General features: G+C 47.7%; 1 protein-coding gene across 2 annotated transcripts in view; it reads right to left on the bottom strand.

Annotated features, from left to right (window-relative positions):
• Nucleotides 1–27,862, bottom strand: part of PLEKHA2 (pleckstrin homology domain containing A2) — a 70,043-nt gene that overhangs the window by 35,329 nt on the left and 6,852 nt on the right. Inside the window, exons 1-2 of one of the 2 annotated variants that reach the window (XM_038746868.1) lie at nucleotides 19,762–19,882; nucleotides 4,153–4,316 (exon numbers count right to left, since the gene is read on the bottom strand). In XM_038746868.1, coding sequence (XP_038602796.1) covers nucleotides 4,153–4,293 — 141 coding nt within the window. In that variant the 5' untranslated portion in view covers nucleotides 4,294–4,316; nucleotides 19,762–19,882. Of the gene's footprint in view, nucleotides 1–4,152; nucleotides 4,317–19,761; nucleotides 19,883–27,862 lie in introns of those variants that run through there. The other variant, XM_038746869.1, reaches the window with a different exon arrangement.

The raw sequence follows: 27,862 nt of genomic DNA on the forward strand, positions 1-27,862 counted from the left end.
TCAATAACATGCCTCACTTTGTCAGAAAGACAGTCCTTGATTCCCTTTCAGTGTTTTAGCCCAAATGTGCAGGGAAATCACACGTTTTGGCAGAACTGAGTGCATATAATGTGACACCTCTGTGGGTGGCTGTATGTGGCAAGGTGGCTGGAAGGAGTTGGGCTGATTATCATAGACACTATGAAGGCCCAAACTGCCCAGGAGGTTTATACTCCTGATAGTCTCTCCATAGAAAGCCTGAAAGAGTTGCTATGGCAGTATGGTCTAGTGGAGAAAGCACGAGCCTGGGAGTCAGAGGGATCTGGGTTCAAATCCCAGCTCTGCCACTTGTCTGCTGTGTGACCTCGAGCCAGTCACTTAACTTCTCTGTCCCTCAGTTACCTCACCTCTAAAATGGGGGTTAAGAATGTGAGCCCCATGTGGAATATGAACTGAACGCAACCCAATTGGCTTGCATCCATCCCAGGGCTTAGAACAGTACCTAGCACATAGTAAGCGCTTAACAAATGCCACAGTTACTATTATTATTAACTGAATGCCAAGTGCTTAGTACAGTGTTCTGCATACAGGAAGTGCTTGATTAAATATCATTAAAAAGAAGAGGCGCCATAGTATCATGATGCTAGTGGCTCTCTACAGTTTCAAGAAATACAAAGACATTCCTGAAAGGGAATAGAGTATACGCTAAATCCTGTGATCCCATTCACTGTGAAAATCCTTGGGTCTGAGAATCACAAGCAAGATAGTACAGATGGTGTAGCCTGAGCAGTCTCCCCAGTAAACGGGCTAAATACAGTGTTGAAACTAAAAAACGTGTCTTACTGGGATATACATGACATCAACCATGTTCTTCCAGGCAGGTGGTGTAACATGATGATGTCAAGAACTGGGCCAGGTGCCCCAGCTTCCCTCCTCCTGGCCTCAACCTGTCCAGCAGGGGAAGAAACCCCCAGAAAAGGGCCATTATCTTTTCCCCCACACTCCCTGCACACCCAGTAGCTCTCCCCACAGCCCTGCGGGAGCACGAGCCCACAGTTCAGGCCACATCAGGGCCAGACCAGCCCTTCCTGCTTGGATCCCAGGCCACCCTCTTCCTTCCGGGAAGACCTTCGCTGGCTCAGGTCTTGAGGACCTCAGTGGCAGTGGTGACAGTAGTGGTGGGAGTGTTAGAGAGAGAGAATAGAAGTGAGGGAGGGAGGGAGGAGGAGGGGGGTGAGCTGGCCACCTGCACCTCTTTGGTTCCGGCCTCACGGTGTGGCCATGCACTTCTACATGCCTGGCCTTCGGCCACCTCCCCCAACAGTGCTTACTTCCCACGAGTCTCTGAAGAGGGCCTGCCTCTCCTCCCTGGTCCCAGCCTGGAGCCTGGGTTCTGGCCCCAACCTGCTGGTGATTAAAAGCCAACAGGGTCCAGGGGCCAGGGAGGAGAGTCCCCTCCCAGCCGGACACCACCATCGCAACCAACCAAGATTCATAACCAGAATGGTGAGACAAGTTCTGGCCCATTGTCAGCGTGGCTTAGTGGAAAGAGCACGGGTTTGGGAGTCAGAAGTTGTGGGTTCTAATGCCAGCTCGCCACTTGTCAGCTGTGTGACTTTGGGCAAATCACTTAACTTCTCTGTGCCTCAGTTAGGGATTAAAGACTGTGAGCCCTATTTGGGACAACCTAATTACCTTGTATCTACCCCAGCACTTAGAACAGTGGTTGGCACACAGTAAGCACTTAACAAGTACTATCATTATTATTATTATTACTTCCAACAAACATTGACTAAACATCATTCTTGCTGCTAGTGGGGAGCCCAGAACTGGAAATGTCAGTCGACAGCAACAGTTCTTTCTGTCCCTGCTAACTCACAGATCTTGCTACTCAGAACTCCTCAATCAAGACCGCATGTTTGGAGAACATAGGGAACCTGGGTCCTGGGGCACCACCTGCAGTAACTCAAAGGCCTTTTTCTCCATCTTCAATACTCTCTAGCATAGTTTTGCTTGTTCTGAGTCTCTGACCCAGACCTAGATCTCAGGATCCACCAATGCAGCTGCAAACTCCTTACAGTCATTCGGCTTCAAGGCTCTCCATCACCTCGCCCCCTCCTACCTCACCTCCCTTCTCTCCCTCTACAGCCCAGCTCGCACCCTCTGCTCCTCTGCTGCTAACCTCCTCACTGTGCCTCATTCTCGCCTGTCCCGCCATTGAGCCCTGGTCCACGTCCTTTCCCTGGCCTGGAATGCCCTCCCTCCACACATCCGCCAAACTAGCACTCTTCCTCCCTTCAAAGCCCTACTGAGAGCTCACCACCTCCAGGAGGCCTTCCCAGACTGAGTCCCCTTTTTCCTCTGCTTCTCCGCATACCCCTCCGCCCTACCCACTTCCCCTCCCCACAGCACTTGCATATATTTGTACAGATTTATTACTCTATTTATTTTACTTGTACAGATTTACTACTCTATTTTGTTAATAACATGCATATAGCTGTAATTCTATTTATTCTAATGGTTTTGACAACTGTCTAAATGTTTTGTTTTGTTGTCTGTCTCCCCCTTCTAGACTGTGAGCCCGTTGTTGGGTAGGGACTGTTTCTATATGTTGCTGACTTATACTTCCCAAGCGTTTAGTACAATGCTCTGCACACAGTAAGCGCTCAATACAATTGAATGAATGATTGCAATAATTCAACTCCTTGTCTAGGGATCATATCAGTCAGTCAGTCAATCACATTTACTGAATGCTTACTATGTGCAGAGCACTGTAATAATAATAATAATAATAATAATAATAATAATAATAATAATGGTGTTTATTAAGTGCTTACTATGTGCAAAGCACTGTTCTAAGCTCTGGGGAGGATACAAGGTGATCAGGTTGTCCCACATGGGGCTCACAGTCTTCAACTCCATTTTACAGATGAGGGAACTGAGGCACAGAGAAGTGAAGTGACTGGCCCAAGGTCACACAGCTTACAAGTGGCAGAGCGGGATTAGAACCCACGACCTCTGACTCCCAAGCCCGTGCTCTGTCCACTAAGCCACGCTGCTTCTCTGAGCACTGGGGAGAGTATAATATAACAAAAAAAAATCACATTCCCTGACCACAATGAGCTTACAGTCTAAATTTAACACAGGACAATGGCACTAGCAGGGGTTGCAGGGGTAGCAGCTCCATTGGGGCAGGTGCGGGAGTGGTCTAGGGTCCTAGAGGCTTGAGGGTAGCTCATTCTTTGTGGGAAGAGACCATCCACAGCCCTTTGGTGGAAAGACTCCTGATCCTCCATAGGACTGAGAGAAGGCCCTACCTCCAAGAATCTGTCTGATGCTACATAAACTCCAGAAGGGAATGTTCTAATTGAAAGACTGCAAGGCTCAGAAGTACCTGAGTCATTAAGCTCCTCCCAATTCCTCCCTCAGCCACATTAATCAATATTTGGGTGAGGAGAGAACCTTGTCCCAGAGCCTTCCCGCCATTCCTTCATCTCTGCCTCAACATGCTCAGAGCCATAAAGAGGCTCTGAACCAGCCCAGTAAGGGGAATCTCAAAAAGTGAGGTGACTGTCTTGGAGTGATAATAACTACGAAGACCGAGACAGATACAGAAACACTTACAGGCCCAGAAAGTAAACTGATTCTGGGACAAACTACCCATGACATCCCCAACACCACCCACCCACACCCACCCACCCCCACACACACACACACACACCCCGCCCCTCCCCCTCCTTTCTCCTGACAGGGATCGAGGTCACATTCTCTGTAAGGGAAAAAGGCCCCAGACTGGAAGAGCAACAGAGGCTGCAGGTCTGACCAGCACCACACCAACAGACGTGTGAGGAAACTGGCCCTGCCCTGAAGCCTAAATCTGGTCCACCTAGCCCGATGCCTAAATGAGGCAAGTACAAAGCCTGAGTAGGAGTGGGAGAAAAGTACCCTTTTCCCCAGAGCTGGAGGTGGTGAAGACCTTCTTTCTTTTGAAGCTAAAGACTGGGTGGGTTGGAGTTTTTCCTGCAGGGTTTTTCCCTCACAATGACCAGCAGGCGAATGCTACTTTGTGTGAGATGAAACTGAGGGGGTTAACAGCCACCTCACAGTTTGGTAAGGTGAATTCCCAGTAGGTGACGCATCGCTACTGCTGCTCGCTGGGCCTTCCAGTCTCACCTGAGGGTTATCCATGTACCAGAGTAGGTGGTTGGCCTGGGTGTCCAGGATAAAGTATCTCCGCAGGAACTTGCCACAGGTCTCATTATCCTCAATATCCAGGAACCCACAGATACGGTTCTGTCGATCCACATAAGGCATTCCTGGGCTCTGCTCACATCACCCTGCAAAACACAAATTGGGGCTGATGAGATGGTTGGGTTCAGTTTCCCCCATCCAGGTGGCCCACAAGCTAAAAAATGTCTCCGGCTTAGCTCACCTTGGCTGAGAAGAACAACTAGGGCCTGCCTAGTTCAAGTACCTACTACAGAGCATCAAGTGGATGCTAAATAAGTGTTATTGCAACTATTACTACCTGAGTCCACCAGGCTCTCAGGCCCTTTGATATTTTTTTATGGTATTTGTTAAGTGTTTACTATGTTCCAGTGACTGTACTAAGCTTTGGGGTAGATACAAGCTAATACAAGCTCACAGTCTTGATCCCCATTTTACAGATGAGGTGACTGAGGACTCACAACAGACAAGTGGCTCATTATGGGCAGGAAATGTATCTGCTAATTCTGATATTTTGTACTCTCCCAAGTGCCTAGTACAGTGCTATGCACATAGTAAGAATAATAATGGTACTTGTTAAGCACTTACTATGTGCCAAGCACTGTTCAAAGCACTGGGGTAGGTTCAAGTTAATCAGGTTGGACACAGTCCCTGTCCCACATGGGGCTCAAAGTCTAAGTAGGAGGATGAAGGATTTAATCCCCATTTTACAAAGGGGGCAACTGAGGCACAGAGAAGTGAAATGATTCACCTAAGGTCACAGAGCTGTTATGTGGCAGAGCCAGGATTATGTGCAAAATAAATGTCATACATTGAAAAGTGGCAGAGCCAGGAATAGAACCCAGGTCCTTCTGTCTCTCAGGCCCGTGTTCTATCCACTAGGCCATCCACCTTCCTTAGAATGGACATGTGCCAAGGCTTGGTGATGTATGTGTGTTGAGGGTGGAGAGCTGTGGAGGGGGAGCAACTAGGAATATCTCATCATTAACATCCTCCCTTTCTTCTCCATCCAAAATGCTACCACATTAATACAATCACTTATCCTATCATGCCTGGATTACTGCATCAGGCTCCCTGCTGACCCCCCAGCCTCCTGCCACTCCCCCCTTCCAGTCCATTCATTATTCGCTCTGATGCCCAGATCATTTTTCTACAAAAACGTTCAGGACATGTCACTGCACTCCTCAAAAAAACTCCAGTGATTGCCCATGCACCTCCGTATCAAACAAAAACTCCTCACCATTGGCTTTAAAGCACTTCACCACCTTGCCCCTCCTACCTCACCTCACTACTCTCCTTCTGCAACCCAACACACAGACTTCACTCCTCTTGTGCTAACCTTCTCACTGTGCCTCATTCTCTCTCACCACCAACCCCTAGCCCATCTCCTGCCTCTGGCCTGGAACGTCTTCCCTCCTCATATCTGACAGACAATTACTCTCCCCCACTTCAAAGCCTTATTGAAGGCACATCTTCTCCAAAAGACCTTCCAAGACTAGGCCTTCCCTTTCCTCTTCTCCCACTTCCTTCTGCATCACCCTGACTTGCTCCTTTTGTTCCTCCTCCCTCCCAACCCCACAGCACTTATGTACATATCTGTACTTTATTAATTTGTACTGATGTCTGTCTCCCCCGCCTAGACTGTTGTGGGCAGGGAATGTGTATGTTTATTGTTGTAGTGTACTTTCCTAATCACTTAGTACAGTGCTCTGCACACAGTAAGTGCTCAATAAATATGAATGAATGAATGAGTCGCAGGACGAAAATGAGCACCAGATTCACATGAGATTCAGGGACTGCCCATTTCAGCTCCCCTGGACTGCCTCAGACCTCTCCAAAGAGAGAGTGGGGAGAAGGTCAAGATCATCTCCTTTAAAAAAAAAGGTCAAACAACAACCAGATGAAGTCAACCTGGATGCTGAAACAGGAAGTTGATGGGTAAAGTGCACTATGAGAGTTGGATGATGAACCAGTCATGGTAATTAAATAGTCCCAGCCTAGATAAAGAAATAGAAGCTGGGGAGAAGATACAAGGAAGATGGAGAAGGCTCCTTCTCCACAGCCCTAGGCCTAGCTCCAGCGGCCTCATAAGAGGTGGTGAGAAAATTGCTTTAGGACCCAAGAGAGAGAAGGGAGTGGAAAGAAAGGCATTTACAGGGTCTTGCCAGGATCAGGGAACAGCTGCTGTAGGAGCTGAAAAAAACTGGGAACTTTCCAACCAGTGAGATAAGGACAAAGGAAAGGGAAAGAAGCATAGGGAGAAAAGGTAATGGTGAGGAGGAAATGGGGGAGGGCAGGAGAGAAGCTGATGAGGCAGCTGAGAACCTGAGACAAGGGGAAGGAGGAGAACGCAACGTAGATAACTTTCACCAGCCTTTACTCCCCTGGCAGTACCCACTAAGTTTGGCTCCTGCTTCCCACCAGCCATCAGTGTGAGGAGCCTGAAGGAGGAATGGGAAGAGAAGAAGTGTGTGGGGAGGAATGGGAGAGCCCAGAGGGGTGTGAAAAGAGAAAGGGAGACACTTTGGATGGTGGGGGGGAGGGACAGGCAGCATCCACCTTTTATAGTTAACTGGGCTGATGAATTTGTCCAATTTATGGTAGCTTATTCACGTCTATAGGCCAGATCTTTCTTTTCTCAGGTGCAGATTGCAAGAGATTCTTTCAGGAACTTCCAAAATCCTTCTTGGTGGTGCAAGGGAGCTTCCCATTTATAGGTTAGAGCAAGCAGGTTCCTATCTTGAGAGGAAAAGAGAGGGTGGGAATGGTGAACAAGGAAGAGAAGGAGGCAGGAAGTATTCTGCTCTTTCTCTCCATTAGGCCATGCTACATCATTCCCCTTCCCAGGGAAGAAGCTATTAAGGTTTTCAGGTCTCCTCGGAGACACGAGTCATGGCGCTGCCAAGAGATGTGGGAGGTGGGGGGACAGATTTCCAGAAAAACCAAGCATCACACTGGCACAGTATTTAGGAGTTGGCAGTCAGCATAGGAAAATACACTGGCCATCAGGCACAGTAAAAGAGCCTTTGCAGAATGCTCATTTGGGGTCCCAAGCTTCATAATACACTTGGTCAATAGAGAATCAGTTCTGATCACTGAAAAACATAGCTCAGTCCACCTCTCCCTACTCTTCAAAAACCTCCAGTAATTGCTCATTCATCTCCACATCCACCAAAAACACCTATCAGCTTTAAGGCACTTAATCAGATCTCCCACTCCCAGCTTACCTCACTGATTTTCTACTACAACCCAGCCTGTGCACTTTGCTCCTCTAACACCAACCTACTTGCTGTACCTGATCTCATCTATCTTGCCCCTGACCCCTTGCCCATATCCTCCCTTGGGCCTGAAACTCCCTCCCACTTCATATCTAACAAACCACCACTCTTCCTATCTTAAAAGACCTACTAAGATCATATCCCCTCTAAGAGGCCTTCTCTGACTAACCCCTCACTTCCCCAACTCGCCCTACCTTCTGCATCCCATATGCCCTTGGGTCTGTACTCATTCATTCAATTGTATTTATTGAGCTCTTAATGTGTGCAGAGCACTGTACTAATTGCTTGGGAAGTACAATTGATCAACAGAGACATTCCCTGCCCACAACAGGCTTACAGTCTAGAAGGGGGGAGACAGACATCAAAACAAGTAAACAGGCATCAGTAGCATCATTATAAATGAAAAGAATTATAGATATATACACATCATTAATAAAAACAAATAGAATTATAATTATAAATGTATACATATATACACAAGTGCTGTGGGGAGGGGGTAAGGCAAAGGGAGTGAGTCAGGGCAATGGGGGGGGTGGAGGAAAAGGGGGGCTTAGTCTGGGAAGGCCTCCTGGAGGAGGTGAGCTTTCAGTAGGGCTTTGAAGAGGGGAAGTGTCCTAGTTTGGCAGATTTGAGGAGGGAGGGCATTCCAGGCCGGAGGTAGGATGTGGGCCAGAGGTCTACGGCAGGACAGGGGAGAACGAGGCACAGTGAGAATGTCAGTACCAGAGGAGTGGAGTGTGCGGACTGGGATGTAAAAGGGGAGAAGGGAAGTGAGGTAAGAAGGGGCAAGGTAATAGAGAGATTTTGAAGCCAATAGTGAGGAGTTTTTGCTTGATATAGAGGTTGATAGGCAACTACTGGAGATTTTTGAGGAGGGGTGACATGCCCAGAACGTTTCTGTAGAAAGATAATCCGGGCAGCAGTGTGAACTATAGACTGAAGTGGGGAGACAGGAGGTTGGGAGATCAGAAAGGCGGCTGGTGCAGAATTCCAGTCAGAATATGATAAGTGACTGTATTAACCTTAAGCACCTTTGATTTTCCCCACTGTTCCCCACAGCACTTATCCATTTGTAATTTATTTTAGTGTCTGTCTCCCCGCCTAGTAGTATTAGATAAATAACTGTATTTATGAAGACTGTAATAATTCCCCTCTAGACTGTAAGCATGTTGTGGGCAGGGAACATATCTACCAAATGTTTTGCACTGTACTCTCCCAAGCACTTAGTACAGTGCTCAGCACACAGTGAGGGCTCAATAAACACCACTGACCATTGACTATTAAGTACATACTGTGTGTAGACCACTATACTAAGCACTGGGAGCGAATACACGGGTAGGGAATTAGACATGGACCCTGTCCCTCAAGGGGCTCTAAGCTCTTTGTAGTCAGGGATGTTTTCTCCCAGCTCCACTGTACTGTACTCCTTCAAGCACTTAGTGCAGTTCTCTACCCAGAGTAAATGCTCAATAAATACCACTGCTATCTACCATTACTGTAGCCTTTAAGCTGGCAAGTCCAGAACTTTTGTTACACCTGAAGCCCACTTTTTATGTTTTCACTGTACCTCTCCTCCCATCATTGGTCAGCTGTTAAAGCAATACGTTTAGGTTGGCAGCTTCTACATAAATGTTACTGTTATTAATTCAATTTTTTATTAACTGAAGAAACATATGTGGTTAGTTTCTGATTGTCCCCAGACACTGAAAAAGAAATTATACTGACCTGATTAGAAAAAACTAATTGTTAAAATTAGCACTCACTGAGCCAATAATAAAACTATCCTGACTTTTACATCCATCTTCATCTGTGAAATACACAGAACTGATGAGATTTACAGATGTCCTTTAGCTCAAGGCACTGGAGTTTTTTTTGTTTTCTTCTGGAGTGGGAGCAGTCACCCCTGACATGTGGCAAATGTGGCTGTGCCTCATGACCCTATCCTAAAGAATTATCAATTCACTTGTCTGTCACTCCCACTGGACTGTAAGATCCTTGAGGAGGGAGAGCAGTTATGGAACCTGTCTACTTACACCACTGTTCTTGCCCAAACGTTTAGTGCAGTCCTCTGCGTAGAGGAAAGGCAAAATAAATACCATTCATTCATTCATATTTATTGAGCACTTACTGTGTGCAGAGCACTGTACTAAGCTCTTGGGAAAGTATAATACAACAATAAAGTGACAGACATTCCCTGCCCACACCTAGTTCACAGTCTAGGAGATAGACATCAGTACAAGTAAATAAACTTACAGATATGTACATAAGTGCTATATGGCTGGGAGGGAAGAAGAGTAAGGGGAAATATAAAATTACATATATGTACACAAGTGCTTTGGGGCTGGGAGGGGAGAAGAGCAAAGGGAGCAAGTCACAGCAATGCAGAAGGGAGTGGGAGATGAGGAATAGTGGGGCTTAGTTTGGGAAGGCCTCTTGGAGGAGATGTGCCTTCAATAAGGCTTTGAAGCAGGGGAGAGTGGTTATCTGTCAGATTAGAGGAGGGAGAGTGTTCCAGGCCAGAGGCAGGACATGGGCTAGGGGTCAGCAGTGAAACAGGCATGATCGAGGCACAGTGAGAAGATTAGCACTAGAGGAGCGAAGTGTGCAGGCTGGGTAGATGTAGAAGGAGAGAAGAGCGGTGAGGTAGGAGGCGGCAAAGTGATGAAATGCTTTAAAGCCAATGAAGAGGAGTTTTTGTTTGATATGGGGGTGGATGGGCAACCACTGGAGTTGACCGACTAACTCTACTAATTCTATTGACCTCTCCCAGGTACAGTGCTCTGCACACAGTAAAGTGCTCAGTAAAAACTATTGACGTACTGATTGATCTGTAGGGAGTTAAGAGCTGTATACATTGTTTACTCTGAAAAATAAGACAACTCCTTAATCTCATTTAATTGTTTGGATTTATTTGTTAATTAGCTCCTGACTCTAAGGCTTTCACAGAAAAGAGGTGTATTTACTTGCTCTACCAAGACCAAGAAAATCTTCTTTCTTGTCTGTCACTTCAACCACATCATCCTCTTGCTCAAAACCCTTCCCTGGATCTTCACACGTTAGACTACATTGAGGACTTCTATTTGACCTCAGTATCGGTTTCTCTCCCTTTCTCTCCACCCCGCCAACCTTGTCAGCGTGTAAAATAGGCAGGGAGTTGAGCAAGTCTGAAAAGGAGCCCTTTCCCTAATCTATCTGAATTATTTGTGTTCATTTGCTAATTAGCTCCAGGGTCCCAACTATTCACTAGCACAATCAACCTTATAATGGACAACAGTCAATGGAAAAGAAAAGGAGATGGAAGGTGATGTTGTGTAGTGGAGAGGGAGATGGCGTGGGGGGGACAACAATCTGCCTAGACCAGCTGAGGTTGCAATTCTGAACCCCTCATCCCTTTGAGATTACAAAAAAAAATTGTGCCTATTTGATTTAGACCACAGAACGCTAACCTTTCTGGAGACTCTCCAACATAATGCTTTAAACTATTCAGCCATACAAACATCCCACATCACAAGCAAGGAGCTGTCGAAAAAACAACAAAAAAAACCCCAAATGCACCCACACATACATACACACACACATTCCCCAAAGAGGCTTTTAGGTGCAGCCAGCATACAGGAGAGTGCTTCACTTGCAGTTTGGGGTTTCTACTTCCTATTGCTGAACCTTGTACTTTTTCCCACCTTGGTTTTGTACTTTCTCCTTGACAAATAGATCCCCTGTCCCTGGAGGGAGCTCAGGCCAGAAAGCCAATGAGGTGCTCACTTCCAGATCTGCCCAAAGGCTTTTCCACTCCGGTGACAGCCCAGCTGACTTCCAAGGGCTGCTGCCAGTAAAGAAGGAAGCCTTACGGGAAGGCTCGATTCCTTGGCACTTGGGCAGGAATTGAAATTTTAAAATAAGTCAATGAATAAATGAAAGCTATCTAAAGAAAGCAGAGGAGAGTCCCACCTAGGCCTTGCCATTTTTGAAGTAAGTCAGACTGAAGGCCAAACTTCTCTCAGGAAGGCAGGTCTACCTGAGGTGTGGAGAGGGGCAAACAGAAGGCACCATCCAGGGGGCTCAAAGGAACCCTAGTTTGTGAATAACTCCACAGCTTCTTACCCTGGGAAGAAAAAAGGATGGTAACTGACTGACTCTGAATTTAGAACAGTCTTAAAAGCCACACCTTGAGCAGTTTTAGAAGAGAGAAAGCACAGTGCAGGCCGGGTAATAGGACAGCCTATTAAAATCCCACAGGCTCAGCAAAATGCAAAAAATGCCTTTATAGTCCCCCTTTAAAAAAAAAAGTCATAGCTTTCTCATTCCTGCATTCTGGGCTCGGAGAGTACTGCCTGGACACCAGGCACAGGATTTTAACTACAGAAAATAACACTGATATTTCCTGATTGGGGAGGGTGTGAGTGGGGTGTAACAAATGTTTTCTAGGCTGATTTTTCAAAGGGGTCTAAAGCGGAGACAACAGCTTCAATAGAGGGGAGTTTTAGAGGAGGCTGCTGACTACAAATAAGAGAAAAATCAGTAAGAACACTGTCTCACAGAATATAGTGGCCTCAGATTTGACATGGGATTGGGTGGGAGAAAGGAAAGAAGTTGACTTCTTCAGCTCTGGATCAGAGAAGTTTTGGAGCTGAGTAGGGAGTTGAGGGCAGGGGGTTGTATGTAGAAGGGGGAGAGCAGGATTTGGTTAAAAAAATGTAAGGGTACATATGTATTTTTGTGGAAAAGCAGGATTACTAATTACCAAACCCAAAAAGTCAGGGCTATTTCAGAGCTAATGCTTGAGAAGGAGCCAAAAACTAACTTTAAATAAGGAAGTTGGGAGCATCTATTATCTAATGCTTTCAATACCACTGGATTTTGAAATTCTCGGGAGACCAAATACTAGAGGAAAGATCCCGAATAGTTCTGAGGGCAGGAGCAGCACAGCGTCAGTGAGAAGGGAATGTACCAAGGGCTCCATTTTCACTGTAACTGCGCATTGTGAGCAAAATGTAAAAAATCTGCCTCCAAAGAAGGGAACACAGCAAAGACACAGACTCTGCAACCAGCTCCAATTTGTCCTTGTGTTCTGGCCCTAAGGGTTTGTTAAAAATGCAGAAGTGCTCAGGAGGAAAGGAGAGGCACCTCCCTCCAGTTAAGTGAAGTTGATAAAAAAAAAGATAACTCCACTGAAATGGTCAGGATCTCTCTAACAACCTCCCCATCTCCCCATCCCTGCTAAAGAATTTACCTAGGGACCCTAACAAAAGACTGGGGCAAAGCAAGGAGGAAAGGAAGAGGGAGTGGGCAATGAGTAGAGAAAGAGGGGATGGAAGTGAGGGGGGAGTATAGCAGCAGGGAAAGCAGCTGCATAGAATCAGCCCAGAAAAGCTTAGGAGAGGTGATTCAAACCTGGCATTGAGGAGGCTGACACCACCAAGTTCTCCCTCAGCCAGGCCTGTGCTTCAGCTAGGCCTCAGGGGGAGCAGCAGGATCAATTCCGATTGGTCAGAAACTCCTGACTCATGCACAGGAACTTCTGATAGGCAAGGACCAATCTAGAAGACGCTGCACTCCTAGCCTTCGGAAAGGAAAGATGGGCCTGTTCAGGGCAGACAATCTGTTATATGGCCTAGTGATGCAAATTAGCCAGATCCCTCTTGCCCAAGGAAATCAATCATTCAGCGAGATGAAAGGAAGTAGAAGCTACATCTTTCTTCTCTGTTTCCCTTCTGTTGTGTTTCTATGGGAAATGATGCTTGTACGTGAGACTTCATACGTGTCTAGCTGTTCGGCAGATGTTTGTGTTTTTAGCACAATGAATCGAGGACCTATAGGAAGAGGTGCGTGTGATGAGCAGAAATTGGAGATGGTGTTAGTAAATGTGGGTGGAGTTGATGAAAATTATGTAGGCAGGTAAGTATCCTGGGGAGCCTGGTGGTTATGGGTACCTATCTGCAAAGTGGCCTAAAGCTTTATTAAAAACCGCATAGAATGTCCAAATAAAGACAGTTATCCTTGGCTTGGAGACACAGAACTAGGGGTTAACCTGAGAGCAGGGAGTGTTGATTTCCCATACCCCTTGTGCCAAAGAAGGCTCTTCTACTAACAGAGACCAACACTTGCTGGTCTCCTTCTCCCCTCCACTATCCTCTCCATATCCAGAACTGGAGTCTGAAGTCTGTTCTACTTTCGGAATGGCCAATTAGTTTCCCTCATTCCCAGAAACCTGGAAAATTAGCTTGTAGAAATATTACCACCTAGGTGAATGTCGAGAACCCCCTCTCTTTCACCAGCAAATCACCTAGCATGAGTAGAATAAGAGGAGCTCACCTGCAGACATACCCTGTATAGTTTTAGTTCAATTAATTAATCAATCAGTGGTATTTACTGAGCACTTTTTATGGTATTTCTTAAGTACTTACTATGTGCCAGGCACTGTTCTAAGTGCTGGGGTAGTTAATCAGGCTGGACACAGTCCCTGTCCCACATGGGGCTCAGAGTCTTAATCCCCATTTTACCGATGGGGAACCTGAGGCAAAGAGAAGTTAAGGTCACACAGCAAAGTGGAGGAGCCAGAATTAGAACCCAGTTACTTCTGACTCCCAGGGCCATGTTCTATCTACTAGGCCAACACTTCTTCTCATACTTACTGTGTGCAGACCACTGAACTCAGCAGACTAGACTAGAGACTAGACTAGAGGGGGAGAGGTGATTTATTGATTTGACTGAATTAAGTTTTACATTTCCTTAGCACTGGGTTGGAGGGGGTGGGGGTAGTGAGAGGGACTGACGGACAATACTGTCAGAACAGACCACTGGCCCACTAGCCTGGCCAGGCAAAAACTCTGTCCTTTCTTGGGGAGATGATGAGGTCAGTACTGAACTTCAGCTTCCAGCTCTCTCTGAACATACACTCAAACTGTAGCTAATGGGGAACTACAAGCCGAGCACACCATAAGGAAATCCGTGACGAGTGTTTCTGAACTGAAAGGCAGACCTTTTACCCAAAATTTACTAATAGAATAAATTGTGTTCAGTAGAGGTATTACTGGGGCTAACAAATGCCCTAAACAATCACCTGGAATTAAACTCTTTAAAACACAGTTCTTCTTGTTGTTGTTTTTTATTTTTGGTATTTTAGATATGTAAAAATTCTAGACTCCAAGATGGTAAAAGATGGAAAGAATTTCATGGGGTTGCAGGTCCATCTTGTTGAACTTTCCTATACATTAATATGACCCAGACCTGCTAATCGGCCCCCGGGGACCAGCCATGAGAATGCCCACTCAGGGCTCCATCCAAGAGGGAACATCATGGGCCATGTAACCACAATCAGAAGTCTCTGAAGTTGATTTGTTGGCAGAATTTGAACCTGATCCTCAGGACAGCCTGTTTTGCACTTTATCTTCTAGTGTTTCCCAAAAGCTGCAGAGCAGTCAGATCTAGAGGATCTCATTTCCTGCCCTCCTTCTTTCATTTTTAATGGCATTAAGCACTTACTATGTGCCAGACACTGTATGAAGCACTGGAGTAGATACAAAATCTTCAAGTTGGACACAGTCCATGTCCCACATAGGGTACACAGTCTTAATCCCCATTTTACAGATGAGGTAACTGAGGGACACAGAATAATACTAATAATAACAGTTGTGGTATTTGTTAAGCAATTATTACATGTCAAGCATTGTTCTAAGCACTGGGGGAGATATGATCAAGTCAGATTTCAGACCCAATCCCTGTCCCACATAGCTCACAATCTATGCAGGAAGGAGAACAGCTGTTGAATCACCCTTTTACAGATGAGGTACAAAAAAGTGAAACGACTTGCCCAGAGTCACACACAGCAGAGAAGTGGAGGAGCCAGGATTAGGACCCAGGTCCTTTGACTCCCAGGGTCATGCTCTTTCCACTAGACCAAGCTGCTTTTCTTTCACCTCCGCCCATCCGCTTGCCTGCGGAAAAGCACATGGCAGACTGAAAGCCTCCTGCTCTCCTTTGCAGAGTCAGAAGCTCTGCTGCGATTGCAGCGATCTCCAATCCCAAACAAACATTTCATCCGGGGAAACGTGGGCTGCTCCTACAAGAGAGCTTCAACCTGGGACTGAGGCAGAGATATTGCTCTCTGCAAACCAAAGACAAGTGAAATGGTCCTGAAAATTGGAAAGGCCTCAGTCTAAATTCAGAAAAGCGCAACGAATGATTCAGAATATGCAAATCAGGCCTTGTAAACTATTCCAATTATAGGGCCACTGCAACAGCCGCTGCATTCTTGGGTGGGTGGGTGGGTGGTGTGTGTGTGTGTGTGTGTGTGTGTGTGTGTGTGTGTGTGTGTGTGTCCGTCCGTCCAACATGGGTCCTAAGACCCTACCTGGTCTTCAGAGCTCTTGGTTCGGGGAGAGCCCTCCTTGGTCGGGTTTGCACCCACCATTGTTGGATGCCCCCAGTTTGGTTCCTCCCATTTTAAGGCTGGCTGGTTCATGCTCCCCATATAAGTCACCAAGACAAACAGGAAGGAAAGAAAGGAACTCAAAACCTCATGCAGATTAACCTTCAAGAGTCCACACCAGGACTCAAGCAGCAAGCAGTTCAATGCACAGGTAGGTTCTGCCAAGCTGTTCAGAATTCTAGGCCTTGCAGAGACCTTTCTGCCCACCACCCTGGCAAAGGCTGCCCAATCGGTAAGAAGAGATCCATACCCTGCCAACCTAGTAGCCTCTCCAATTGCCTGAACATCCTGTCCTTTCAAGACCGGGGTGTGCCTGCCTGTCTGTCTGTCCTGTGAAGGTGACAGGAAATGAATGAAATGCGTGTTGCAGGCACTTCACTAAAATGTTGCTGCTGTCACACAGGCCTTCCAGGGGCTTAACATTTGTGGTTGAAACAAGAGTCCAGATGGGTTCCTTGGGGTGCATCCCCCAGTTTATCTGCCACCCACATTTTCATGGCACTCCATTGTGACATGATACAGCTTGCAAGCTCCACTTCCTTTTACTCAAAGAAAAAAAAGTGCAATACAAAAAGGGTTTACAAAAGGTTAACCCTTGAAGCTCTGGCAATTTCCAAAGCAATGGTCAACCGAGTTTACAGAAGAAAGCTTAGGTTGATTATTTGAGGCACGATAAAAGAGAAGGATCAACAATCTAGACCAACATTACCCTAAGAGTCAAAATCCCAGTTCCATGCATGCTGACTTGTATGGAATAAAAGTATTCAGGTTCCAATTGCTCTCAGAAGCAGGGAGGAAAATACAGTCCCAAAACAAAATCACACACATGTGGATGAGTGATAAATACTATTTGATGTTACTTTTCATGATGATGATGTAATTTTGTAATAAGGCTAATCATTTATCTATGGCATTTTATTCTAGGATCTTAGTGGGCAAACCCCACTTTTCGGAGGAAAAAAGGAGACTAGGAGACAGAAGGTGGCAACCTTCAGAAGGGGATTGAATAGTCTAACACTTCAACCAATATTTGTTATATTTATATATATCCGAATACATAATATTATTTATAATAAATACATGTTTACATTTATTATATTTAGTATATATCAGTGCTCTGCACCTCCTGTGCAGAACAGTATTCTATACACTTGAAATAATACAATAAATGATCCCTGGCCTCAAGGAGTTTGCAGTATACAGAAGGGGAGACATATTTTTAAATAAACAACAGATAAGAGGAAGAAATAGAGTATACAGGCTAGGTAAATAAGTGCTATTGGAGGTTCTGAATACTTAAAGTGCTTAGGTGGGACAAAAGTGTTGATGTGGGATATGAAGGATAGAAATTAATCCCCTCCTGGGAGATATCATTTCAGAAGGGCTTCTTCTCTAGGTGCCTAAACACCCAGCCCAGTGCCCCGAACCCAGCAGGCATTCAATAAATGCTATTAATTGATATTAAGCCTCCCATAAGTATTGAGCCCCAAATCCACATTACTAGATTCCCAGGCCCAGGAGACACTGTCTCCTGAGAATGTACCCGCCAAGCCCTATGCCAAGCCCAGAATGGGGTTCTTGCACCCAAAATCCATCAGGAAGGAAACCCAGCCCCATGAAGTGGGGGGAAGGGCACAGTAATAAGGGGAAGCAGTGAGGCCTGATGCAGAGAGCACAGCCCTGAGAATCAGAGGAACTGGGTTCTAATCTTAGCTCTTGCCTTCTGGGTGATGACAGCTTCTCTGTGCCTCGGTATCCTCATACCTGTTCTCCCACCTATGTAGACTGTGGGCCCCATCAGGGAAAAGGACTATGTCTGACCTGACCATCATATACCTACCTCAGCCCTTAGTACAGTGCTTGGCTCATAGTAACCGTTTTACAAATACAGAATTATTCTTATTATTGTGACAGGGTACTTGTAACTCCTGAGACTTTCTCCCTTGGCTACAGCTGAGATTCCTTCCAGGGACACAGTCGAGTCAATTAGAGGCCTTTGTGATAAATGGGGGAAGGGCAAGGGCATCGCCGACTTACCTAGACTGTGAGCCCTATGTGGGGCAGGGAAAAATATACTTAATTTGTATCTATCCCAACACTGAGAAAAGTGTTTGACTCATAGTAGGCACTTAACAAGTACCATCAAAAACAATCGCCAGCCTAATCTGTCCCTCTACCTTACCCCTGTCCGAGCCTCCTGCTCTCCCTTGTGTTGGATGCTTTGTCCTCGGCCTGGGCTCCAAGTTGATGGAAATCTTGCTCTCCTATATTCCAGGTAAAGTGGGACTGGGGTGGGGAGGAAGAGGTGGGCACTGGAGAGTGAGAGATTTAAGTTAAAGAAGAGGATCTGAGTGGCCCAGAACAGTGGAAGGGGTTTAGTGGTGAGTGTTTCTGGAGAAACAGGTGCCCTGGGGGTCCCCGGGGACCATTCCTCAACCACCTCTATCAGTCAATCGCATTTACTGAGCGCTTACTGTGTGCACAGCACTGTGCTAAGCGCTTGGGAGAGGGTGCTACAACAAAGTTGGGAGGCACATTCCCAGCCCACAACGAGCCCACAGTCTAGAGGGGAATATCCTGATTGGAAAATGATAATAATAGTAGTATTTGTTAAGTGCTTATTATGTGCCAAGCAGTGTTCTCAGCACTGGAGTGGATACAAGGTAAGCTTGCCTTACAAGGGGCTCACAGTCTCAACCGCCATTTTACAGATGAGGTAAGTTAGGCACGGAGAAGTTAAGTGACTTGCCCAAGGTCACATAGCAGACAAGAGCTAGGATTAGAACCCACGTCCTCTGGCTCCTAAACCCGTGTTGAAAGGAGCCTCCAGGTTCAGGGTCTCTGGAACTCGAAGAGGAAAGGGAGTGTTGGGGGGTCCTCTTGGGGGAAAGACACCTGGTGTCCCCAGGCGCAGTAGGAGGACCCCCACCAGGCTCACACTCTTCATCCTTATTTTTTACAAATGAGGTAACTGAGGCACAGAGAAGTAAAGTGGCTTGCCCAAAGGTCACACAGCAGACGAGTGGCTGTCAGGATTAGAACCCACGCCCTCTGACTCCCCAGCCCCTTCTCTTTCCACTAAGCCATGCTGCTTCTCTTGCCTAGTCCCAAGTGCACACCTCCTCCAAGAAGCCTTCCCTGACTAAAGGCTTGGTCGCCTCGGGATGCCGGCGCAGCAGCCCCCCGGCAGAAGCCCCCGGGAAGTTTTTGCATCTGCAAAAGTAAGGAGACGCTGTTCCCCCGATCGCCCCCTCCCCTTTCCCCAGGGTCACGGGGAAGCCACCCCGCCCTGGTCGGTAATAATAATAATAATGGCATTTATTAAGCGCTTACTATGTGCAAAGCACTGTTCTAAGTGCTGGGGAGGTTACAAGGTGATCAGGTTGTCCCATGGAGGGCTCGCAGTCTTCATCCCCATTTCACAGATGAGGTCACTGAGGCCCAGCGAAGTGACTTGCCCAAAGTCACACGGCTGACAGTTGTTACCCCCATCGGGGGGCAGGGGGGGAAGGCCCTCGCGTGGGCCTGTTGTCGGGTAGGGACCGTCTCTGTTGCCCACTTGTACTTGCCGAGCGCTTAGTCCAGTGCTCTGCACGCAGTAAGCGCTCGATAAAGACGCTGGAATGAATGAAAAGGGGGTGTCGCTCGGGCCGGCGGGGCGCAGGGGGGTGGGGAAATTGGGGAGACCCCCCCCCAACCTCTCGGGACACCTGTGGCTGCAGGAGACCCCGGGGAAGGGGGGGAGGGAGGGAGTGACCTCTTGCAGAGCCATCGGCGACCTCTCGACCCCCGGCATCGCTGGACCACCGAAGCCCCCCGTTTCTCCTCCGCCCCCTCCCCCACACTTACCCCGCCTTAGAGGGGGGGTCCGGCGGCGTTACATGGGGCTGACCCTCCGTCCTCCGGGCCTCGCTCTTTTGTCCGATCTCTCCGTCCGTGGCTGTCTCTGTCGGTCTCTGTCTGTCTCTGTCGCTGTCCCCTCCCTCCCTTTCCTTTCTCCCCTCCCCCTCCTCGTCTTCCCCCTCCCCTCCCCTACCCCCTCCCACCCCCCTCGGCCTCCCTCTCTCTTTCTCTCTTGTCTCTCGCTTCTTTTTTTCCGGGTTAATTACGTTTCGTATCAAAGCAAAAACCCAACCCCGGATGTGAGTACAAAGCTCCGAGCGTGGCCCAGAGGGGGGGGGGGCGGGGAGGGGCAGCGAGGAGGGCTGCGGGGAGGAGGAGGACGGGGAGCAGCTGGGAGGACTGCGGGGAGGAGGAGGAGAAGGAGCAGCTGGGAGGACGGCGGGGAGGAGGGGGACGAATACGAGGAGGAGCAGCAGGGAGGATCGCAGGGAGGAGGAGGACGAGGAGGAGCAGCAGGGAGGACTGCAGGGAGGAGGAGAATGAGGACGAAGGGGAGCAGCACGGAGGACTGCACGGAGGAGGATGACGAGGAGGAGCAGCAGGGAGGACGGCGGGGAGGAGGACTTAGAAGAGCAGCAGGGAGGACTGCGGGGAGGAGGAGGGGGAGGAGTGGGTAGGGACTGTCTCTCTATGTTGCCAATTTGTACTTCCCAAGCGCTTAGTACAGTGCTCTGCACATAGTAAGCGCTCAATAAATACGATTGATGATGATGATCAGGAGGAGCACCAGGGAGGACTGCGGGGAGGAGGAGGGGGAGGAGGAGCAGCTGGGAGGATCTCGGGGAGGAGGAAGACGAGAAGGAGAAGCAGGGAGGACTGCGGGGCGGAGGAGGGCGAGAAGGAGCAGCGGGGAGGACAGGGACGAGAAGGAGCAGCAAGGGGGACGGCGGGGAGGAGGAGGACGAGGAGCAGCGGGGAGGACGGTGGGGGGACGAGGAGGAGCGGCTGGGAGGACTGCGGGGAGGAGGAGGACGAGAAGGAGCAGCGGGGAGGACAGGGACGAGAAGGAGCAGCAGGGAGGACGGCGGGGAGGAGGAGGACGAGAAGGAGCAGCGGGGAGGACGGCGGGGAGGAGGAGGTCGAGGAGCAAGGGGGGACGGCGAGGAGCAGCGTCGCTTAGTGGCAAAGAGCCCGGGCTTGGCAGTCAGAGGACGTGGGTTCAAATCCCGACGCCGCCACTCATCTGCTGGGTGACCTTGGGCAAGTCACTTCGCTGCTCCGGACCTCAGTGACCCTATCTGTAAAATGGGGATTAAGACTGCGAGACCCACGTGGGACAACCTCATTACCTTGTACCGACCCCAGCGCTTGGAACAGTGCTTGGCATATTGTAAGCGTTTAACAAATACCATCATTGTTTACATGGGGCTCACAGTCTTAATCCCCGTTTTACAGATGAGGGAACTGAGGCACAGACAAGTTAAGTGACTTACCCAAAGTCACCCATCTGACAAGTGGCGAGGCCGGGATTAGAACCCATGACCTTTGACTCCCAAGCCCGGGCTCTTTCCACTGAGCCACGCTAGGGCGCTGCCTCCCCGAGGGGGTGGTCCTTCCCTCTCCTCTCCCCCGCGCTCTGCCGTCAAACCTAAGACCCCGGTGCCCCCGCCCAGCCCCTTAAACGGGGGAGAAAACTCCGGCCGCCAGTGCTTCTCGTCCCCCTCCCCAAGTCCAGCCCTCCAGTGTCTTCAAGCCCGGGGGGTTGCCACGCCTCTATCCCCCCTCCCCTGCTGTGTGCCTAATAATAATAATAATGATGGTAGTTAAGCGCTTACTATGTGCCAAGGACTGTTCTAAGCGCGGGGGTAGATATAAGGTAATTGGATTGTCCCACTTCGGGCTCACACTCTTAATCCTTATTTTTTACAAATGAGGTAACTGAGGCACAGAGAAATGAAGTGGCTTGCCCAAAGGTCACACAGCAGACGAGTGGCTGAGTCAGGATTAGAACCCAGGCCCTCTGACTCCCCAGCCCCTTCTCTTTCCACTAAGCCATGCTGCTTCTCTTGCCTAGCCCCAAGTGCACACCTCCTCCAAGAAGCCTTCCCTGACTAAACCTCTCCTCTTCTCCCACTCCCTTCTGCACCCTTCTGACTTGATCCTTCATTCATCCTCCCACCCATCCCCAAAGCACATATGTATATATCTCTATAGATCTGTACTTTATTTTTCTATTTATCTATCTATTTATATTAATGTCTGCCTCCCCCTCTAGACTGCGAGCTTGTTGTGGGCAGGGAATGGGTCTGTTGTTATATCATACTCTCTTTTGCATACAGTAAGTGCTCAATAAATACCACTGAATGAAGGAATTAAGTGCACAGAGCATGCATTGGAACTGTGAGAAGACACTGCCAGACCCCTCCGGCCTCCCTCCCCCAGCAGACCACCAGCTTCGGCCCTGGCGGCAGTGCAGACGACCTGCGCTGCACCAGGCATAATCCCTCATAATAATAATTATGGCATTTGTTAAGCACTTACTATGTGCCAGGCACTATACTAAGCACTGGGGTGGATACAAGCAAATTGGGTTGGACTCAGTCCCTGTCATTCATTCGTTCATTCAATCGTATTTATTGAGCACTTACTGTGTGCAGAGCACTGTACTAAGCACTTGGGAAGTACAAGTCGGCAACATATAGAGACGGTCCCTACCCAACAGTGGGCTCCCAGTCTAGAAGGGGGAGACAGACAACAAAACAAAACAGGTAGACAGGTGTCAAAGTAGTCAGAACAAATAGAATTAAAGCTATATAACAAAATAGAATAGTAAATATGTACAAGTAAAATAAATAGAGTAATAAATCTATACAGATATAAAAAACAAGTGTTGTGGGGAGGGGAAGGAGGTAGGGCGGGGTGGATGGGGAGGAGGAGAGGAAAAAGGGGGCTCAATCTGGGAAGGCCTCTTGGAGGAGGTGAGCTCTCAGTAGGGCTTTGAAGGGAGGAAGAGAGCTAGCTTGGCGGATGTGTGCAGGGAGGGCATTCTGGGTCAGGGGAAGGACGTGGGCCGGAGGTCGACGACGGGACAGGCGAGAACGAGGTACAGTGAGGAGGTTAGCGGCATAGGAGCGGGGGGTGCGGGCTGAGCTGGAGAAGGAGAGAAGGGAGGTGAGGTAGGAGGGGGCAAGGTGATGCAGAGCCTTGAAGCCGAGAGTGAGGAGTTTTTGCCTGATGCGTAGGTTGATAGGCAGCCACTGGAGATTTTTGAGGAGAGGAGTAACATGCCCAGAGCGTTTCTGCACAAAGATGATCCGGGCAGCAGAGTGAAGTATAGACTGAAGTGGGGAGAGACAGGAGGATGGGAGATCAGAGAGGAGGCTGATGCAGTAATCCAGTCGGGATACAGTCGGGATACGATGAGAGATTGAACCAGCAGGGTAGCGGTTTGGATGGAGAGAAAAGTGCAGATCTTGGCGATGTTGTGGAGGTGACAGCAGCAGGTTTTGGTGACGGATCGGATGTGAGGGGTGAACGAGAGAGCAGAGTCGAGGATGACACCAAGATTGCGGGCTTGTGAGACGGGAAGGGTGGTAGTGCCGTCTACTGTGACAGGAAAGGCAGGGAGAGGGCAGGGTATGGGAGGTAAGATAAGGAGTTCAGTCTTGGACACGTTGAGTTTTAGATGGTGGGCAGACATCCAGATGGCGATGTCCTGAAGGCAGGAGGAGATACGAGCCTGAAGGGAGGGAGCGAGAGCAGGGGCAGAGATGTAGATTTGGGTGTTATCAGCGTCGAGATGATAGTTGAAACATTGGGAGCAAACGAGTTCACCAAGGGAGTGAGTGTAGATAGAGAACAGAAGGGGACCAAGAACTGACCTTTGAGGAACCCCTACAGTAAGGGATGGAAGGGGGAGGAGGAGCCCGCAAAGAAGACTGAGAATGAACGGCCGGAGAGATAAGAGGAGAACCAGGAGAGGACGGAGTCAGTGAAGCCAAGGTTGGATAGCGTGTTGAGGAGAAGGGAGTGGTCCACAGTGTCGAAGGCAGCTGAGAGGTTGAGGAGGATTAGGATAGAGTATGAGCCATTGGATTTGGCAAGAAGGAGGTCACTGATGACCTTCGAGAGGGCAGTTTCGGTGGAGTGTAGGGGATGGAAGCCAGATGTCCCAAGTGGGGCTCGCAGTCTCAATCCCATTTTATAGATAAAATAACTGAGGCACAGAGAATTAAAGTAACTTGCCCAAGGTCATTCACCAGACAAGTGATGGAGACAGATTAGAACCCGTGACCTTCTAACTCCCAGGCCCGTGCTCTAGCCACTATGCCATGCCACTTCTCATACCCACCGGAGCCTGGAGGGCCATGGGCAGGTAGGAGGACAGCATAAGGTGCAGCGCATGCCAAGGTATTTCATGGGCTGGACCCATTACAGCCCAAATGACTACAGCATAAAGTAATGCCAGAAAGTCAGCTTCCTGTCAGTAGGGATGGTGTTTACCAGCTCTACTGAACTGTACTCTCTCAAACACTTAATATAGTTGCATGGAACACAGAGTAAGCACTCAATACTATTGATTGATTAAGTGAAGGCATATTGTAGCCCTGTGATCCATCTGGCATGGAGTTTGCCTTGGTGGCTGCTGAGACCTTGGTCCTCCACATTAACTAGCTATTTTTCAGGATCCCTGCTGGACCTGTAAACCTCACAAGTCAGAAACCCTTCCTCATTCATAGCATAATTCCAGAAGAAAGAGGCAGGACTAGAACACACATCTTCTGATTTCCAGAGTGGGGATTTTTTTTAAGTATTTGTTAAATGCTTACTATGCCTCAACCAGGCCCTGTACTAAGCACTGCGTAGATACAAGCTAATCGGGTTGGACCCAATCCATGTCCCACATGGTGTTCATAGTTTTAATCACCATTTTACAGATGAGGTAACTGAAGCACAGAGAGGTTAAGTGACTTGTTCAAAGTCACACAGCAGACAATCAATGGTATTTACTGATCGCTTACTATGTGCAGAGCATGGTACTAAGCACTTGGGAGAGTACAATACAACAGAGTTAGCAGGAATGTTCCCTGCCCATAACAAGGCTTAGTCTAGGGCTGTACAGACATGTGATAGACCTGGAAGTAGAACCCAAGTCCTTCTGACTCCCAGGCTCATTCTCTATCCACTTGGGAACACTGCTTCTTTTTCTACTGGATTAGGGTTTATAATGCAATGGGGAAGGCATAATCGAAAAAAAAAAAAAAAGGTACCATCAACAGAACTGGTAGACACGAACTTCTACACTAGGTATATAAATAACTAAGGGCACATAAGCTTAGCCACAGATATAATAAACATTTTCACCTGTGTACCTAGAGTGGGAAGAGGCAGAGGGGGTTATGTAGAAGCAAGTGAAATATACTAAAACACAGAGCTGTCCTTTCAGTTCAACGATGATGCTTCTGATGCTGAAATTTATCTATTTTAGGGTGTGTATCTATATGGTTTGGGGTCATCTGATCAACCCAGGAAGACTTCATGGGGAAATGAGATTTTATTTGACAATTAAATGATTCAAAGGGCCAAGTTTTGGCAAAAAAGAACAGGGAAGTTGTGACAAGGATCAGAGAGATAGAGGATAGTCTGGGCAAAGGCCTGCAGCTGGGAGGGTGGGAAAGTAAGAGCTTTATCTTCTAGCTGGAGTGGAAGTTGCCAATCAATCAATCAATCCTATTTACTGAGCGCTTCCTGTGTGCAGAGCACTGTACTAAGCGCTTGGGAAGTACAAGTTGGCAACATATAGAGACAGTCCCTACCCAACAGTGGGCTCACAGCCTAAAAGGGGGAGACAGAGAACAAAACCAAACATACTAACAAAATATAATAAATAGAATAGATCTGTACAAGTAAAATAAATAAATAAATAAATAGAGTAATAAATATGTACAAACATATGTACATATATACAGGTGCTGTGGGGAAGGGAAGGAGGTAAGATGAGTGGGATGGAGAGGGGGACGAGAGGGAGAGGAAGGAAGTGGCTCAGTCTGGGAAGGCCTTCTGGAAGAGGTGAGCTCTCAGTAGGGCCTTGAAGGGAGGAAGAGAGCTAACTTGGTGGATGGGCAGAGGGAGGGCATTCCAGGCCCGGGGGATGACGTGGGCCGGGGGTCGATGGCGGGACAGTCGAGAACGAGGCACGGTGAGGAGATTAGCAGTAGAGGAGCAGAGGGTGCGGGGTTGGCTGTAGAAGGAGAGAAGGGAGGTGAGGTAGGAGGGGGCGAGGTGATGGAGAGCCTTGAAATCACCCCACACTCCAAAATCATCCATTTGCAAAAGACATGTAATTCCCAATTCTTCTTTTTCTCTCTCTCTCACTCCCTCTCTCCTTTCCTCCCTCCCTTCTCACCCTCTTCATCTCCCTACTCCACCAAAAAAAAAAAGGTTTTTCTGAATGAACTGATCTCCTTTTCCATGTTTAGAATTTCTATTGCAGGAAAACGCAACGAATTGATAAGGTTTGCAAATATTTACTTGTTTTATGGAAAAATGTTTTGTTTGACTGAAAGAAAAAAAACACAGGACAAAAAGTTTTAGCCACAGGGCAAATTTGACACAACAAACGCTATGATTCTTTTGCTTCAAATAAAGATTTATCATTCTCAAAATTTCACGCAGCATTTTCTGCATGAAGGCAGAAAGGATTCACCTGGGGGTCTTTCTGGCTTTATTTATTCCACTTCTTGCCTAAAATCACCCATCAGCCTACCTCACTTGCCTTCTCCCACACCCACTCCCACTTCTAACAGATCAATCAATCAAGTACGGTATTTATTGAGCACGTAGTGTGTGCAGAGTTTGCACATGGGAAAGTGCAATGGAGCAGGTAAACACGATCCTTGCCCTCAAGGAGCATACAATCTAGGAGGGCAAGTTTACAGTCTGCTAGAAGGTTGAGTTTCAATATTTCCCTCTCTCCACACAGAACACTCCTAAAGGGAACAGAGATGGGGTTGCTGTAAGGGTGAGATTGGGTGGGTGGGTGGCTATTCCCTTCTCTTGAGTGCCAGCCACACACCCTCACCCTAACCCTCTTGATCTGATAAGGTATATTTGATAAGGTGCATGCACTACACCCAGTGGAACCCTAGTGGCTTGAAAGTGAATATGTGTTTCCCTCCTTGCCTATTTTTTTCTTTAACGGCATTTATTAGCAGCTTACTCTGTGCCAACCACTGTTCTCAGCGTTAGGGTAGATACAAGATAATCAATTTGGACACAGTCCATGTCCTACATGGGACTCACAGTCTTAATCCCCATTTCACAGCTGAGGTAACTGAGACCCGGCAAAGCTAAGTGACTTGCCCAAGGTCACACAGAAGACAAGTGGTAGAGCTGGGATTAGAACCCAAGCCTTTCTGACTCCTGGGCCCGTGCTCTATCCACTAGGCCATGCTGCTTCTCTTTCATCCAGAAAGGACTTTAGCATTTGGAAAATAAGGATGCTGTTTATTATCTATAGATAATTCTCATTATGTGCCAAGCACTGTGCTGAGCACTGGGGAGAACAGAATTTCTTTTTGTAGGAACTATCCCAGGAAGTCCAAGAATTCTTCCTCACCCCAAAAAGCTTGCACAGGAAGCCTATACTCCAGTCCTATTTCCTGGAGTTATTCATTTGCTTTGATATATCTTTGAATTTTTCAATTTTGCAAAAAGGAGTTTATGGTGTTTTCTTGTTTTGGTTTGGTTTTTTTGGTCTTTGACTATTTGACAACATAGTATGCCATTCAGCAACCGATCAAATGGACTCTATCTAGGAAATTCATTTTTCTATACCCAGAGATGCTTATGTCATAAAGTTACATCTAATATGGGATGATGAATCTTGTTTTTTTCAGTCTTTTTTAGAAAATACTCCCAGAGAGTCATAGACAAGGTCTCATTCATTCTCAACTATTCAACCTCAATTGTTTCACCTTGTTTGAGTGTAGTACAGAGGGAGCAGGGTTTACTCTTGCCATTTTACGATGGAGAACTGAGGCACAGAAAAGTCTCTTGCATGCTCAAAGTCACACAGCAAAACAGTAACAAAGGCAGTGCCTGAATC

The sequence above is a fragment of the Tachyglossus aculeatus genome, chromosome 5 (assembly GCF_015852505.1).
Source record: "Tachyglossus aculeatus isolate mTacAcu1 chromosome 5, mTacAcu1.pri, whole genome shotgun sequence".
NCBI classification, from domain to species: domain Eukaryota; kingdom Metazoa; phylum Chordata; class Mammalia; order Monotremata; family Tachyglossidae; genus Tachyglossus; species Tachyglossus aculeatus.